This window comes from Schistocerca piceifrons, chromosome 4 (genome assembly GCF_021461385.2).
Source record: "Schistocerca piceifrons isolate TAMUIC-IGC-003096 chromosome 4, iqSchPice1.1, whole genome shotgun sequence".
Classification (NCBI taxonomy): domain Eukaryota; kingdom Metazoa; phylum Arthropoda; class Insecta; order Orthoptera; family Acrididae; genus Schistocerca; species Schistocerca piceifrons.
Genome location: NC_060141.1, coordinates 626,835,553 through 626,853,966, shown reverse-complemented (window position 1 = coordinate 626,853,966; position 18,414 = coordinate 626,835,553). Strand labels below are relative to the sequence as shown.

At 45.4% G+C, this 18,414-nt stretch overlaps 1 protein-coding gene across 1 annotated transcript in view; it reads right to left on the bottom strand.

Annotated features, from left to right (window-relative positions):
* LOC124796073 (chondroitin sulfate proteoglycan 4) overlaps positions 1-18,414 on the bottom strand; it is a 543,527-nt gene that overhangs the window by 180,393 nt on the left and 344,720 nt on the right. The window contains exon 10 of the mRNA XM_047260159.1: positions 10,915-11,270. Coding sequence (XP_047116115.1) covers positions 10,915-11,270 — 356 coding nt within the window. The remainder of the gene's footprint in view (positions 1-10,914; positions 11,271-18,414) is intronic.

Below are 18,414 nucleotides of genomic sequence, written 5' to 3'. Positions count from 1 at the left end.
GAGGTGACCGAGACGTGTAACCAATGGCAACCCATACCATCACGCCGGGTGATACGCCAGTATGGCGATGACGAATACACGTTTCTAATGTGCGTTCACCGCGATGTCGCCAAACAAGGATGCGACCATCATGATGCTGTAAACAGAACCTGGATTCATCCGAAAAAATGACGTTTTGCCATTCGTGCACCCAGGTTCGTCGTTGAGTACACCACCGCAGGCGCTCCTGTCTGCGATGCAGCGTCAACGGTAACCGCAGCCATGGTCGCCGAGCTGATAGTCCATGCTGCTGCAAACGTCGTCGATCTGTTCGTGCAGATGGTTTTTGTCTTGCAAACGTCCCCGTCTGTTGACTCAGAAATCGAAACGTTACAGCCAAGCGGATAAGATGTCTGTCATCTCGACTGCTAGTGATACGAAGCCGTTGGGATCCAGTACGGCGTTCCGTATTACCCTCCTGAACCCACCGATTCCATATTCTGCTAACAGTCATTGGATCTCGATCAACGCGAGCAGCAATGTCGCGGTACGATATACCGCAATCGCGATAGGCTACAATGCGACCTATATCCAAGTCGGAAACGTGATGGTACTCATTTCTCCTCCTTACACGAGGTATCACAACAACGTTTCACCAGGCAACGCCGGTCAACTGCTGTTTGTGTATGAGAAATCGGTTGGAAACTTTCCTCATGTCAGCACATTGTAAATGTCGCCACCGGCGCCAACCTTGTGTGAATGCTCTGAAAAGCTAATCACTTCCATATCACAGCATCTTCTTCCTGTCGGTTAAATTTCGCGTCTGTAGCACGTCATCTTCGTGTTGTAGCAATTTTAATGGCCATAGGTGTAGTTTCTTAATCCTGCAGTCATTTTATTTTATTGAGATTTAGTATACTATTATTGTTCTTTCTTGCATCCTAGCTTACCATCCAATTTTCCGCCCGACATTACTTCTGTGACATAGATCTGCTTCTCAGTCGTTTTGCTCTGACTGCATGCATTACTGTTGTTTCCAGAGCTTCTCTTTCAGTCGTGTTGTGTCAACCGACCGAAACACCTTCAAAATCCCATCTCCCTTGAGCGCTAGTTCCTCTTAATCCGTTGTGTTATCTCCCATGTTTCTGCTTCGTACGTTGCCATATTTTCTATAATAGCTTTACTTCTCCTGATCTCCGTTTCTGATGTAATACGTACACTCCATAAAACTTCATTTAATTGCTTGGTTACTAGTCTCCTTTCAAGAAATACAGTTCTTAATTTCGCTTTTACTGGATCAATATTTGTTAATAATGATTCCCAAATATTTGTATGAGTCCGCAGACCTTGCTGTCCCAAAATCCAACGGAAGATCTTTACTCATTCCTCCAGTGACCAATCATTCTGTTTTCTGTAAATTATTGATTAAGTCCCATTTCTGGTATTCTCAGTGCAACTTTCTTACCATGCTGTTAATGTCATCTCAATCGTCTGCAAAAATGGCTTGGTCATCAGACAAAATGCAAATTGAATAGGTTTTCAGCGCCTACAAACTCACTCATACTACGACACGAATATTTACATTATCTTAAGACAGGATTCAATGTTTTTTTTTGTTTTTTTTTTTTTTCATCTCAGAGTTGCAATGCAACCTACGCCCACAGTTATGTGCTGGATCTATTACAATCTCTGGCATCCTTTACAGTTTTTACCATCTTGCAGTCATGCTTACATTTATCAACCGAAACGTCAACTCTGCCTCCCTGGTGTCTTTACCTTTTTTAAATGCAAATTGATTGTCATCTACCACATCACCAATTTTCTTTTCCATTCTTCAGTATGTTATTTTTGTCAGCATCTTGGACGCATCGGCTTTAAAGTAAAATCTTGCGACAATTGTAGCAACTTGTCGGCTCTTGCTATCTTCGGAATAGTGAGGATGATATTTTACCGAAAGTCTGATGGTATATCGTCAGTATCATACATTGTCCACACCAAAATGAATATTCGTTTTGTTGCCACATCCCCCGCCCCCCCCCCCCAATGATTTTAGAAATTACGGTTGAATGTTATCCATCCCGTCTGTCGTATCTGATCATAAATCGCCCAAAGCTCTTTTAAATTCTGGTTCTATTGTTGATCCTCAGTCTCTTCTATATCGACGCCTGTTTCTTTTTCTATCACGACATCAAACAAGTCCTGCCTCTCATAGAAGTCGTCTATGTACTCTTCCCACCCATGCGCCCTCTCCTCTACATTTAACAGCAGAATTCCCATTGCGCTCTTAATTTTAGCACCCTTGCTTTTAATTTATGTTGGGTCAGTTCTTTGTCAATCATTTCTTTTTCAGGTTCTTCACATTTTTCATGCAGCCACTTCTCCTTATCTTCCCTGCACTTCCTATTTACTTCAATTGTAAGCGACTTGTATTTCTGTATTCCTGAATGTCTTTTAACGTTTGTGTAATTCTTTCTTTCACCGGTCAGCTTCTTTTACCCATGATTAATTCTTGGTTACCTTCTTTGTATCTATGGTTTTCTTTCCAACTTCTGTGATTGCTTTTTTTAGAGACACCCATTCCTCCTCAACTGAAATGGCTACTGTGTACACAGTATCAATAATAGCCTCAGAGAATTTCAACCGTACCTCTTCATTCCTAGGTACATCCGCATCTCGCTTCTTTGCCTATTGATTTTTCCTGAATAATCACTTAAGATTCAGCCTACTCTTCATCATTACTAAATTGTAGTCTGGGTCTATATCAGCTCCTTAGTACGTCTTAAAATTTTGTATCTTATTTCGAAATCTCTGCCCAACCATGAAATAAGGTAACTGAAATCTTACCGCATCTCTCCGCCTTTTCCTAATATACCGCCCCCTCTTGTGATACTTGAATAGAGTATTTGCTTTACCAACTGAAATTTATTGCAGAACGCAGTTATCATTCTCCTCTCTCTGAGCCGTACTGCGGCTCGTATTGATGGTGTTTGCAGGTTTCTCTCCTCTGTTGGAGGCCAGATCGTATAGTTTAGTTGACATGGTTGCAGCTGTTTGTCTTCTTCTCGTGTTGACTGGCGGCACTTGGTTTCGCAAGTGTTGCCTGTCCGCTGGTGGCAGCAGTACTGCAGTAGTGTAGTAACTGTGGCTCTATCTTTGGGTCGACGTGGTGGTTCTTCCGTGTCGTGTCAGTGGTCAGTTGGGTTGGAGACTCAGGTCCGCGCAGTGCCAGAACACTCCGGGACCTCTGGCAGCACGCATGGACTGCCCGATCGAAGGCTTGTGGTCACGAGGGTGCACGATCTCGTTGTAAACCGGATCCTGCAAGTATTAAAATGAGTGCCTTTGGATTCAAGTAGAGAAACCTCCACCATTGTGAGATCTTACGATTCTCCAGTGACTTGGGTTCGTGTTGCTGCTCATAGTGTTGCTGAGACGAAGAGCAGTGAGTGGAGTGATTGGGGAAGGCGGATCTGATTACCTTTCCTGGACATCTAGTTACTGTTTGTTGCGTTCAGTTTTTTTTACTATTCGTTAAGTTCAACCAGTGGTATTTTTCCTGCCTCGTGGGCGCTAATGCCCCAGTGATCTGCCCTGGAGGTTAGTGTATGTAACGGCAGTGAACGTTTCCTCGCCTTGCCACTGCTGCCCGGTGAGGCGTGTAGTTTTGACAGCTTTCTTGATTGTAGATTGGTTGGCGATTCTTCTACTCTAGTGGTAATGATTTCTTTCTCGTTCCGGGGGCTCTAAATCAAATGGTTCAAATGGCTCTAAGCACTATGGGACTTCACTTCTAAGGTCATTAGTTTCCTAGACTTAGAACTACTTAAACCTAACTAACCTAAGGCCAGCACACACATCCATGCCCGAGGCAGGATTCGAACCTGCGACCGCAGTAGCAGCGCGTTCCGGACTGAAGCGCCTAGAACCGCTCGGACACAGCGGCCGCCTGTGCACTCTAAGCACAGTATTCCGCGGGCGGAGTCCAGACTGCCGGTTCCGGCTTTGGCGTATTTTTACATCTTAGCATTTGGTTTAGTGGATGTCAGATAGCCTCAGCAAGATTATCATTAGTCACTCGTCCGACTGCCACTAGTCTGAGTTACCATCTTGTGAAGTGGTTTTTTTTTTTTTTTTTTTTTTTTTTTCCCCTACTCAGAGGTCGATCGCTGGTGCACCGTCTGTAACTGGCCCTTGTGTTTTATTACTGTATTTGCTGTTTGATTGTATGTTTCTAAATTTCTTACATAATTGCCATTCTTGGTGTTACAGCAGATTTAAATGATTGTGCTATCAAGTGTACCATCATTTTGTCTCACCTGTTTGGTGATCAGATGCTGTTCTATTTGCTGTTTTACTGTATGTTTTTTTAAAATTTTTTATACAATTGCCATTCTTGGCGTCACAACAGGTTTAAATGGTTGTGTTACCAAGTTTACCATCATTTCGTCTCACCCGTTTGGTGATCAGTTGCCTGTCTTTTTAAATGAACCTTGCTACTGCATTGCTGTTTTACAGTATATTTGTTAATTTTCTTTATAATTGCCGTTCTTGGCGTTAGAGGCCTTCAGCCGTGACTGTAGTTACTTACCTTAAAATTCTAAATGGGATCACATAGGCTTGTTTTTAAAACGTTATTTGCTGTGTCTGTATTTTATGCTCATTTGGTAAATTGTAACGTACTGAAAGCACTATTATTTACACAGTTGTTTATTCCTTCATTAATAACGTGTGATGTCTTTATTTATTGCTGAGTCTGGCATTACCGTTTTAGAATAAATGTGTGTAATAGCAAAAGGTAACCAACAGTAACTGATTTCGGCCCCGTCCACAATCGTAAACGAGTCCTGCCTTCCTTGACTACCAGGTTCCTACTACCAAGATAATATTCTCCCGTAACCCTTTCTTCTACTCGTTCCCCTACAACCGCATTCCAGTCCCCCATGACTAATAGATTTTCATCTCCCATGGTGCTGAATTACCCATTCGGTATCCTTATGTACTTTCTGTATCTCTTCATCTTCTGCTTGTGACATCGTCATGTGTACCCAAATTATTGTTGTCGGTATTGGCCTGCTGTGGATTATGATGAGAACTACCCCATCACTGAACTGTTCACATTAACTCACTCTCGACCCTACCTTCCTATTCATAACGTGTCGTACTCCTGTAATACCATCCTCTGCTGCTGTTGATATTACCCTATACTCGCCTGACCAGAAATCTTTACCCTTCTTCTATGTCACTTCACTGATCGTACTATGTCTAAACTCAGCCTTAGCATTTCCCTTTTCAGATTTTCTAGCTTCCCTACCAATTGAAACTTCGGTCATTTCACGCCCCGAATCGTGGAACGCTATCTTTTCGTTGGGTGTTCAATATCTTTCACTTGGTGACCTCCAACTTGGCAGTCCTCTCACGGACACCCGAATGAGGGTTAGTCGAGATTATTTTGCCTACGGAGAAATAATCTTGGCACCTTTTCAATTACAGACCACATGTCTTGTGAATACATACACTCCTGGAAATTGAAATAAGAACACCGTGAATTCATTGTCCCTGGAAGGGGAAACTTTATTGACACATTCCTGGGGTCAGATACATCACATGATCACACTGACAGAACCACAGGCACATAGACACAGGCAACAGAGCATGCACAACGTCGGCACTAGTACAGTGTATATCCACCTTTCGCAGCAATGCAGGCTGCTATTCTCCCATGGAGACGATCGTAGAGATGCTGGATGTAGTCCTGTGGAACGGCTTGCCATGCCATTTCCACCTGGCGCCTCAGTTGGACCAGCATTCGTGCTGGACGTGCAGACCGCGTGAGACGACGCTTCATCCAGTCCCAAACATGCTCAATAGGGGACAGATCCGGAGATCTTGCTGGCCAGGGTAGTTGACTTACACCTTCTTGAGCACGTTGGGTGGCACGGGATACATGCGGACGTGCATTGTCCTGTTGGAACAGCAAGTTCCCTTGCCGGTCTAGGAATGGTAGAACGATGGATTCGATGACGGTTTGGATGTACCAAGCACTATTCAGTGTCCCCTCGACGATTACCAGTGGTGTACGGCCAGTGTAGGAGATCGCTCCCCACACCATGATGCCGGGTGTTGGCCCTGTGTGCCTCGGTCGTATGCAGTCCTGATTGTGGCGCTCACCTGCACGGCGCCAAACACGCATACGACCATAATTGGCACCAAGGCAGAAGCGACTCTCATCGCTGAAGACGACACGTCTCCATTCGTCCCTCCATTCACGCCTGTCGCGACACCACTGGAGGCGGGCTGCACGATGTTGGGGCGTGAGCGGAAGACGGCCTAACGGTGTGCGGGACCGTAGCCCAGCTTCATGGAGACGGTTGCGAATGGTCCTCGCCGATACCCCAGGAGCAACAGTGTCCCTAATTTGCTGGGAAGTGGCGGTGCGGTCCCCTACGGCACTGCGTAGGATCCTACGGTCTTGGCGTGCATCCGTGCGTCGCTGCGGTCCGGTCCCAGGTCGACGGGCACGTGCACCTTCCGCCGACCACTGGCGACAACATCGATGTACTGTGGAGACCTCACGCCCCACGTGTTGAGCAATTCGGCGGTACGTCCACCCGGCCTCCCGCATGCCCACTATACGCCCTCGCTCAAAGTCCGTCAACTGCACATACGGTTCACGTCCACGCTGTCGCGGCATGCTACCAGTGTTAAAGACTGCGATGGAGCTCCGTATGCCACGGCAAACTGGCTGACACTGACGGCGGCGGTGCACAAATGCTGCGCAGCTAGCGCCATTTGACGGCCAACACCGCGGTTCCTGGTGTGTCCGCTGTGCCGTGCGTGTGATCATTGCTTGTACAGCCCTCTCGCAGTGTCCGGAGCAAGTATGGTGGGTCTGACACCCCGGTGTCAATGTGTTCTTTTTTCCATTTCCAGGAGTGTAGTATGTGTCTTTACTGCAGTGGTTTCCTTTGCCTTCTGCATCTTCATGCTGTGATTCGTTACTGATGTTCCTCATTTTAGGGGCAATTTCCCACCTCCAAGGGTAAGAAAGGGCCCTGAATTCTTATCGCTCCTCCGTCCTCTTTGACAAGGTCGTTGGCAGAATGAGGGTGACTTCTTATGCTGTAATTCTTCGGCCGTCATTGCTTATGACTTTTATTAAAAAATTTAAGTAGTGGTAAGATTCGATGCAAGATCGATGACGTTTTGATTAGTATCCAGAAAAGTTGTCTTTTTATTCTGCTTCATTTTCTTCGTTATTGTTCTTGGAATTTCTCCTGCTTGGAAGTCACATGACAGCTGTTCAAGCTGGTAGTTTGGTAGTTCATTAGCTTTTTTATTACAGTGGGAAATCCTAAGACTAAACACAGTGAGCTACCATGGTGGCTTCACGAAAAGACGGGTGTTCGTTTCACTAATTAGTTTGACGATTACGTTCGAATGTTTCCTACTTCCATATTCAAATTAATATCATAATAATTATTTAAATGAAAGTACATGTCTAATACAGAACGTAAGTAAATCTGACTAAAAAGTATAGAATAATACCCATACACAATCCTAATACCCATACACAATCAACCTCGTACAGATAGCCCTGAATATCTGTGATTGTGAATTTTTAGTAACTATGAAAATTCTTGTAAGATTCAAATCGAAAAGCGTGGGATGCGTGTAAGTGATAACAGTAGTGGTGTAACAGAAGGAAAGTGTTTCCATCCAGGCATAAATTGTATGTTGCATGTGCCCCACGTCTTTTATTTTCAGAACTTTCTGTATGGGGTTAGGAAACTATATGGGGGTAGGAGAAATTATTTACATCTTTCATTGTGATTTAGAAACATGACATACATGAAAATGCATTTTTATTTAAATTATTGTTTTCCATTTCTTAGTCTTATTTGTGTGAAATCGTTGAATCGGTATCGAACATTTTGACGAGATTATAAGAGAGACCTGTCGTATATTTCCGGTTTATTTCAGTTTGTCTTCACCTGATTCAACCAGCATGTTGCTTACTCCTACGTATATCTCACGAAAAGAACGAACCATTCATAATTGGAACAGGTACGGGGAGAAATGGTTGTGGTACACAAACTATCTTCCACCACACATTGGACAAGAAAGCGTACTAATATTGCCATATCATCCTGTTCTGTGCTATGCTGAAACTTTCAGACTTCTAGCTCATCAGGAGATTAGTTTAGAATAAATTTCAAAATTTGTACCGAACAGACAGACAAGAAAGTGATATCCATATCCCCACCCCCCTTCCAGTGTCTCTACTCTTTTCGCATTGAACTGTAACGCATTTCGATACTACCAACATAACACGCCAGTCCTACAGGGCAGCCAAGATGTCGTGTTATCAAACTATTTCACCCCCCCCCCCACCCCTCCCAACTAAACAGATCGACGAGAAAGCAAATTAATATGGCAATTTCATCCAGTTCTGATCTATGTATAAAATTTCAGGTCCGTTAAGTCATCGAGAAATTAGTATAAAATTATTTGCGAGATTTGTGCCGAACTGAAAGACAAGAAAGATGCCTTATAAAAAAAGTCGTAAAAAAGTGAATGTAGCTTCAAAAATTTTAACGTAATTCTATGAAATGCTTAAAATATCATGAGATTTATAAACATCATTTCAAATCTATTTCGTGGGGCACAAAACATTCTCAGGCTTGACGAACCATTTTTATCGAGTTTATTGACAGTACAACTCAGCAGATACGAGACCTGTTGCAATATTTTTACATTTATATCACAGACTGAGAACCCATGAAGTTAAGATCGAACATGAAATCTTTTTTTTGGATTGATTACGTGTTTCAGCTGTTAATGTAGCCACCCTCACATCATTAAATATTCTTGAGTAGTGTTGGTACAAATAGTTCAAATAGCTCTGAGCACTACGGGACTTAACTTCTGAGGTCGTCAGTCCCCTAGAACTCAGAACTACTTGAACCTAACTAACCTAAGGACATCACACACTTCCATGCCCGAGGCAGGATACGAACCTGCGAATGTTGGTACAATTACGGCTACACAGATCATTAAAAATTTTCATAAACTGACAAAATCTATACCTGACATAACAAAACACAGCTTTTCAGCGTTCGCGCCCAGTGTAACTGAACTGTAGTCATAAAACAAAGCCGTTGTGCCATTAAAACTTACTAATTGACACAACCAGTATTACATCACTTTGTAACGTAGACCTTAAGAATGAAATGATGCAAATATTGAATTTATAAGGGCATAACTCCTTTGTTTAGTGACCATCGGTCAATCACTGTGACCATGAATGATGAAAAGCTGTTTTTCATCATGTCTTGCATGTACGAGGGTAAGTCAAATGAAAACCTTAAATATTTTATTAAATATTATTTATTGTGCAGAAGTGGTACAAAGATGTATCACTTTTCAACATTATCTACCCCACGCTCAATGCAAGTCCTCCAGTGCTTACAAAGTGCATAAAGTCCTTTAGAACAAAATTGATTTGGTAGTCCGCGCAAGCACTCATGCACCGCGTGGCGTACCTCTTCATCAGAACGGAACTTCTTTCCTCCCATTGCGTCTTTGAGTGGTCCAAACACACGGAAATAACTTGAGGCAAGGTATGGCGAGTAAGGTGGACGAGGAAGACACTCAAAATGAAGGTCTGTGATTGTTGCAACTGTTGTACGGGCAGTGTGGGGCCTTGCTTTGTCATGTTGCAAAAGGACACCTGCTGACAGCAATCCATGTCTCTTTGATTTGACTGCAGGCCGCAGATGATTTTTTAGGAGATCTGTGTATGACGCAATGGCGTCAGTGGTCCCTGTAGGCATGTAATGCTCCAAAATGACGCCTTTTTCGTCCCAAAAGAGAGTCAGCATAACCTTTCCTGCTGATGGATCGGTTCGAAACTTCTTTGGTTTTGGTGATGAGGAAAGACGCTCTCTTCGTTTCCGGTTGGTCGAAGTGAACCCAGGTCTCGTCACCAGCAACGACTCTTGCACGGAAGCCATCACCTTCTCGTTCAAAGCGCTGAAGTAGTTCTTCACAAGCATCAACACGTCGTTCTCACATTTCAGGAGTCAGCTGCCGTGGCACCCATCTTGCAGACACTGTATGAAACTGGAGCACATCATGCACAATGTGGTGTGCTGACCCAAGACTAATCTGTAAAAATGTTGCAGTGTCATTCAGTCTCACTCGGCGGTTTTCGTTCACTGTGGCTTCAACTGCTGCAATGTTCTGTGGAGCCACAACTCGTTGTGCCTGACCTGGACGAGGAGCATCTTCCACTGAAGTCACACCATTTGTGAACTTCCTACTCCATTCGTAGACTTGCTGCTGTGACAAACATGCATCACCGTACTGAACCTTCATTTGTTGATGAATTTCAATAGGTTTTACACCTTCACTACGCAAAAAACCAACAACAGAACGCTGTTCTTCCCTGGTGCAAGTCGCAAGTGGGGCGGCCATCTTTATAATGATACTGCGACGGTATGTGTGCATCTTCACTATGCTGCCAACTAGAGGCCATTCTGCACGCTGTTTGTAGCACGCTTACCAACTTACAGGATAACGGCGCGGAATTTCGATTTTTTTATTACAAATTTAAGGTTTTCATTTGAGCCACCCTCGTATGTGGTCATTTTGAAAAGGATTTTAACGATACGTGAAGCCGTAATGGCATCCACACTCATCAAGAATGTTTTAATGTCTGCAAATTACTAGATTTTCAGCCGAAACTAGTAATCAATTCAAAGACGATATTGACTTCATGAGTTCTCAGTCCCTGACATAAATAAAAATGATCAGTTTTATCAAAAAGAGAAATTTTGCAATTTTGCCGTCTTGAATAAATTGCTGCGACCTTCATGTATACACTCGATAACAACAGAATCAGAGAGCGATTACAGATGGGCAGGGAGCCGTTACCTGATCTCGTCGCGCACGTGCGAGTAGGCCTTGCGGTGCAGGCGGTAGCGCAGGCGGCCGGCGCGCAGGTCCAGCTGGGTGAAGGTGTCGGCGAGCTGCAGGTGCTGGTGCGGCGGCGAGCCCTGCAGGTGCAGCGCGCCGTAGCGCGGCGCTGCCGTCAGCCGGTACTGCACCAGCGCCGCGTCGGTGGGCAGCGGCGCCGTGCGGAAGCTGAGCTGCGCGTCCGTCAGCAGCGCGTCGCGGCTGCCGTTGAGCAGCAGCTCGTGCGCGCGCTCCGCCACCAACTGCAGCTCCGTGAACGTCACGCGGAAGTCGTACGTCTTGGGGCTCTCCACGTCCAGCACCGACACCTTGAACTGCCCACAGCACCACGTGAGGTCGAGGCACAAGCCGTATTCTCGTCGTCACATGTTTAACATTGCCCTATGTATTCCTTCGCAAGAGTTGTTACATCGCCGATGACACCGCATCCCAACGCCTTATCCAGAATTATCTTGACCTTTCGCCGCACGCTGTAACTAGTGGCTCCCGAAAACCAATCCTTCCAAGACCCAGGCAATCATCGTAGGTCGTGCCACTCGCTCGTTCCGTCTCCTGGATTTCTCCCTTACCATCTGCGCCCGTCCTGTCCGCCTATCCCCCACCCTCACCTACCTTGGCCTCACCATTGACCTTCATCTCACCTGGATCCTTCATCTCCGCCCCATCCAATCCAAGGCCCACAACCTCCTCCAACTCCTCAAACTCCTCTCTGGCCAGACATGGGGGTTGCCCCCTCGGCCATCCTCCACACCTACACATCCTTAATCCGTCCCATCCTCTGTTATGCCAGTCCCGCCTGGATATCCGCCCCCCCCCCCCCAAATTCTATAAGTCCCTCCAGATCCTTGAGCGCCATGCACTCCGCCTCGCCTTCCGTATACGCCTCCCTCCCCCATGTGGATCCTCTATGACCTGATTCCTTTCCCTCATCTGCTCCTATTCCTCGAACATGTCCGCATACTCTACATCTCCCACCGCCTCGATCCCCCTCACCCCAGGGTTGCTCCTCTCCTCTCCAATCCCCGCCCTCTGCCATGCCTTTACTGTTGTGTCCCCCTACTCTCCCCATCTCTACACCCTTCATCTCCTTTCCCAAGGTGGCTTCCGTCAACTCCCCCTCCTGGATGAGGGCCTCTGTCCTTCGACTTATCCCTCCCATCAATTCTGAACCTCACCCCCCCCTTTCCTCTGCCATTTCCATGGGCTCCCTCTCCCACCCCTTTCATCTTGTTTTCTGCCCATCTAACCTCTCTCTGCCTCCACTCTCCCCCCCCCCCCCGAGTCCTTTTGTATACCACTCCTCTGCCTTTCCCCACTCCCTGTCGCGTCTGCCCAGCACCCGCCACACTCTTATGTGTCCTCGTCCTCCATCGGCTCCTTTCCCCTCTCCCCCCTCTTCATTTTTTCCTTCAAAAATGGCTCTGAGCACTATGGGACTCAACTTCTGAGGTCATTAGTCCCCTAGAACTTAGAACTAGTTAAACCTAACTAACCTAAGGACATCACACACATCCATGCCCGAGGCAGGACTCGAACCTGCGACCGTGGTGGCCTTGCGGTTCCAGACTGCAGCGCCTAGAACCGCACGGCCACTTCGTCCTCTCCTTCCCCCCCTTTCCTTTCCCCGTCCTCTGTCCAGGCTCCCCCCATCTGCCCTCGGCTGTGGTATATCATATTTGTGCCAATTTTGTAGTGCAGTGTTCAAGTGAATGTTCAGTGTTGTTCGTCTTTCCAAAGTGTTGCGAACAGAAACCATGCTGTCGCTGGGTGTAAATTTTATATCTCTTGCGACCAGAAACCAGACTGTCACCATGATTTCTTAATTGTCTGTCTATTCTTTTACCTGTCTGCTTCATATGTATTTTATTAGCATCATCAACTCTTTGTTCTATGTTTTAAGTTCCACAATTTTCCGCCATTTTACCATTTAAGTCACCGATTTTATCACCTGGTTTTATTATTTATTATCTTCACCTATTTAAAACAAATTCTGTAGGCTGAAGAGCGGCGTACTAAGCTGCTGCCAGCCCGCCCCCTTCTGGGGGAATCGAAAGTCAATAAAGGAAAAAAAAAGGTTGTTACATCATTACATTGCCCTATGTATTCCTTCGCACAAGTTGTTACATCATTTGATTCTCCTCGACACGGAATTTAGGCTGCGGCCTGTCGATTACAGTTATGTGCGAATAGCTGGCCACACACCACACACCATCGGATTTCGGCGAAGTATCACAATGGCGGTCGAGTGCCGAGGATATTTTTGACTCATTCGGCTGCCGATCTCAGGCCTTTATTTTTCACTAACGTGACGGCCTCGGCCGTCGGATCAAGTCTCTCAAGTCAGCATGAACACCTCGTCTCCTCATTCGTGGGGTAAATTGGCGGATTTTCATGGTTTTCATGGTTTTTTCCTGAATATGGAAGTTAATAGGAATATAAAAAAAGGGAGGAAGGTTTATCTGTTTAGCAAGAGTAATAGAAGGCAGATTTCAGACTACCTAACAGATCAAAACGAAAATTTCTGTTCCGACACTGACAATGTTGAGTGTTTATGGAAAAAGTTCAAGGCAATCGTAAAATGCGTTTTAGACAGGTACGTGCCGAGTAAAACTGTGAGGGACGGGAAAAACCCACCGTGGTACAACAACAATGTTAGGAAACTACTGCGAAAGCAAAGAGAGCTCCACTCCAAGTTTAAACGCAGCCAAAACCTCTCAGACAAACAGAAGCTAAACGATGTCAAAGTTAGCGTAAAGAGGGCTATGCGTGAAGCGTTCATTGAATTCGAAAGTAAAATTCTATGTACCGACTTGACAGAAAATCCTAGGAAGTTCTGGTCTTACGTTAAATCAGTAAGTGGCTCGAAACAGCATATCCAGACACTACGGGATGATGATGGCATTGAAACAGAGGATGACACGCGTAAAGCTGAAATACTAAACACCTTTTTCCAAAGCTGTTTCACAGAGGAAGACCGCACTGCAGTTCCTTCTCTAAATCCTCGCACAAACGAAAAAATGGCTGACATCGAAATAAGTGTCCAAGGAATAGAAAAGCAACTGGAATCACTCAATAGAGGAAAGTCCACTGGACCTGACGGGATACCAATTCGATTCTACACAGAGTACGCGAAAGAACTTGCCCCCCTTCTAACAGCCGTGTACCGCAAGTCTCTAGAGGAACGGAGGGTTCCAAATGATTGGAAAAGAGCACAGATAGTCCCAGTCTTCAAGAAGGGTCGTCGAGCAGATGCGCAAAACTATAGACCTATATCTCTTACGTCGATCTCTTGTAGAATTTTAGAACATGTTTTTTGCTCGCGTATCATGTCATTTCTGGAAACCCAGAATCTACTATGTAGGAATCAACATGGATTCCGGAAACAGCGATCGTGTGAGACCCAACTCGCCTTATTTGTTCATGAGACCCAGAAAATATTAGATACAGGCTCCCAGGTAGATGCTATTTTTCTTGACTTCCGGAAGGCGTTCGATACAGTTCCGCACTGTCGCCTGATAAACAAAGTAAGAGCCTACGGAATATCAGACCAGCTGTGTGGCTGGATTGAAGAGTTTTTAGCAAACAGAACACAGCATGTTGTTATCAATGGAGAGACGTCTACAGACGTTAAAGTAACCTCTGGCGTGCCACAGGGGAGTGTTATGGGACCATTGCTTTTCACAATATATATAAATGACTTAGTAGATAGTGTCGGAAGTTCCATGCGGCTTTTCGCGGATGATGCTGTAGTATACAGAGAAGTTGCTGCATTAGAAAATTGTAGCGAAATACAGGAAGATCTGCAGCGGATAGGCACTTGGTGCAGGGAGTGGCAACTGACCCTTAACATAGACAAATGTAATGTATTGCGAATACATAGAAAGAAGGATCCTTTATTGTATGATTATATGATAGCGGAACAAACACTGGTAGCAGTTACTTCTGTAAAATATCTGGGAGTATGCGTGCGGAACGATTTGAAGTGGAATGATCATATAAAACTAATTGTTGGTAAGGCGGGTACCAGGTTGAGATTCATTGGGAGAGTGCTTAGAAAATGTAGTCCATCAACAAAGGAGGTGGCTTACAAAACACTCGTTCGACCTATACTTGAGTATTGCTCATCAGTGTGGGATCCGTACCAGGTCGGGTTGACGGAGGAGATAGAGAAGATCCAAAGAAGAGCGGCGCGTTTCGTCACTGGGTTATTTGGTAACCGTGATAGCGTTACGGAGATGTTTAATAAACTCAAGTGGCAGACTCTGCAAGAGAGGCGCTCTGCATCGTGGTGTAGCTTGCTCGCCAGGTTTCGAGAGGGTGCGTTTCTGGATGAGGTATCGAATATATTGCTTCCCCCTACTTATACTTCCCGAGGAGATCACGAATGTAAAATTAGAGAGATTAGAGCGCGCACGGAGGCTTTCAGACAGTCGTTCTTCCCGCGAACCATACGCGACTGGAACAGGAAAGGGAGGTAATGACAGTGGCACGTAAAGTGCCCTCCGCCACACACCTTTGGGTGGCTTGCGGAGTATCAATGTAGATGTAGATGTAGATGTAGACCCAGGACTGCAGTACATTCTCAACAGGTCAGAGGTCACAGCAGACTCATTTAGTAGTTGCGCTGTGTCTCGCTGAAAGTGGGCTTACAGACATCATTTTACTGTAGTATATTTTCAGATTTTGAAACTGGTTTCTATCGTTATGAGGAAGTTAATATGCGCTCTATTATGAAGAAAATTGTGGCAGTCTGTGGTAATTTCTACGTTATATACTCTTATACAGGGTGGTCCATTGGTAGTGACCAGGCCAAATATCTCACGAAATAAGCGTCAAACGAAAAAACTACAAAGAACGAAACTCGTCTAGCTTGAAGGGCGAAACCAGATGGTGTCATGGATGGCCAACTGGATGGCGCTGCCAAAGGTCAAACGGATATCCACTGCGTTTTTTCTTGATACATATTCGTGTAGAATGTAAAGGAATACGAATGTTTTAGTTGGATCACGTTTTTCGCTTTGTGATAGATGGCACTGTAATAGTCATAAACGTGTAAGTACGCGGTATCACGTAACATTCCGCCAGTGCGGACGGTAATTGCTTCGTCATACATTACCCGTGTTAAAATGGACCGTTTACAAATTGCGGAAAAGGCCGATATCGTGTTGATGTATGGTTATTGTGATCAAAATGCCAAAAGGACGCTCGGTATCCTGGACGGCATCACCCAAGCGTCCGGACCGTTCGCCGGATAGTTACGTTATTTAAGGAAACAGAAAGTGTTCAGCCGCATGTGAAACGTCAACCACGGACTGCAAGAAATGATGATGCCCAAGTAGGTGTTTTAGATGCTGTCGCGTCTAATCCGCACATCAGTAGCAGGCAAATTGCGCGAGAATCGGCAATCTCAAAAACGTCGGTGTTGAGAATGCAACATCAACATCGACTGCACCCGTACCATATTTCTATGCACTAGGAATTGCATGGCGACGACTTTGAACGTCGTGTACAGTTCCTCCACTGGGCACAAGAGAAATTACGAGACGATGACAGATTTTTTGCACGCGTTCTATTTAGCGACGAAGCGTCATTCACCAACAGCGGTAACGTAAACCGGCATAATACGCACTATTGGGCAACGGAAAATCCATGATGGCTGCGACAAGTGGAACATCAGCGACCTTGACGGGTTAATGTATGGTGCGGCATTACGGGAGGAAGGATAATTGGCCCCCATTTTATCGATGGCAACCTAAATGGCGCAATGTATGCTGATTTCCTACGTAATATTCTACCGATGTCATTACAAGATGTTTCACTGCATGACAGAATGGCGACGTACTTCCAACATGATGGATGCTCTGCTCATAGCTCGCTTGCGGTTGAAGCGGTATTGAACAGCATATTTCATGACAGGTGGATTGGTCGTCGAAGCACCATACCATCGCCAGCACGTTCACCGGATCTGACGCCCCCAGATTTCTTTCTGGACGTTCCCTGAATTACTGGTTCAATTTTGTGATTTTTTTCACTTTTTCCAAATTGCAGATCCTAACAACTTTTTGTAAATTGCAGTTACACGTTATAATTCTTCTCGTTTAACATTAATTTTTATTTCAAATGGCTGGATACCTCTCATATAAATTTCACTGTAGATATAGTATTTGTAAAACTTTCATGATATATGTTTGCTAATTTTGTTTGAACGTCAGATTGTCTACTGATTTTTGTCTATTGTTTCTCAATATACTAAAAAATGCTTTGTTGTAATCAGTAAATGGTACTATTAAATATACGTTTGCTGCTTTAAGTTCCTGTCGCACATGTCCATCGTATGTGATCCAGTTATTTACTTGTTGCGTTAGTAATGTCAGTTTACATTTACAAAAAAGAATATCAAACGAGATTATAAACATCAAAACACAGTAACGTCATTTCACGTCAGCAGGTCCCGTAAACTCTCAAGACGAAACGAACAACACAGCAGTAACACAGTCTGTCGTTTTCTTCTGTCCCCTGTGAACAGAGATACACTGATCAGCTAAAACATTTGACGACGGACCTACAATCGATAGAAACTGATCTAGGCGATAACAGCGACATCTGCTAGACAAACGCACGGTGCGTGTAGTATGAGTGACCGTGCTGGCTCTATGTAGACTGGGAAGGCGCGAGATCTATCTCATCGCGGGCTGATTCTGATGGCCCGGAGGCTTGGCAAGAGCGAAACCAAGATGAAACCAATGTGAAACCACGTCCAGGCGTCGTGGGGTTGGGCAGCCACTCTTCATTATAGATGTCAGACGTCGTAGGCTGGGCAGGTTGGTCAAACAGGGCAGGCGGCGAACGGAGGCGGAACTGACATCAGACTTTAATACTGGGCAGAGCACAAACGTGGTTGAACACACTGTGCACCCAACCCACCTAACGATGGACCTCTGTAGCCGACGACCCAAACATGTCCCAACGTTAACACCACGACATCGGTAAGTACGACTGAAACGGGCACGTGACGTCGGCGCAGTGGTAGAGCGTTGCAAGGTCTGGTGAATCCCGATATCTTCTTCATCATGCCGATGGGAGGGTGCGAATCCGTCGTCTACCAGGGAAGCAGCTCCTTGATGCCTGCACTGCGGAATGGAGACGAGCTGGTGCTGCCTCCATTATATTCTGGGGAACATTCACTTGGGCATCCATAAGTCCAGTGGGGCTCATGCAAGGCACTATGACGGCCAAGGAGTATCGTACACTGGTTGCAGACGACGTACACCCCTCCATGATGATCATGTTCCCCGACGTCAGTGGCATTTTTCAACAAGATAAAGCCCCAAGAGTGTGGTAGAGTAGTTCGAACAACACAATGGAGAATTCCAATTGATTTGCTGGTGCCCAACTTGCCAGATCTGAACCCGATCGAACACACCGGGGATGTGACTGAACGTGGAGTCAGAGTTCATC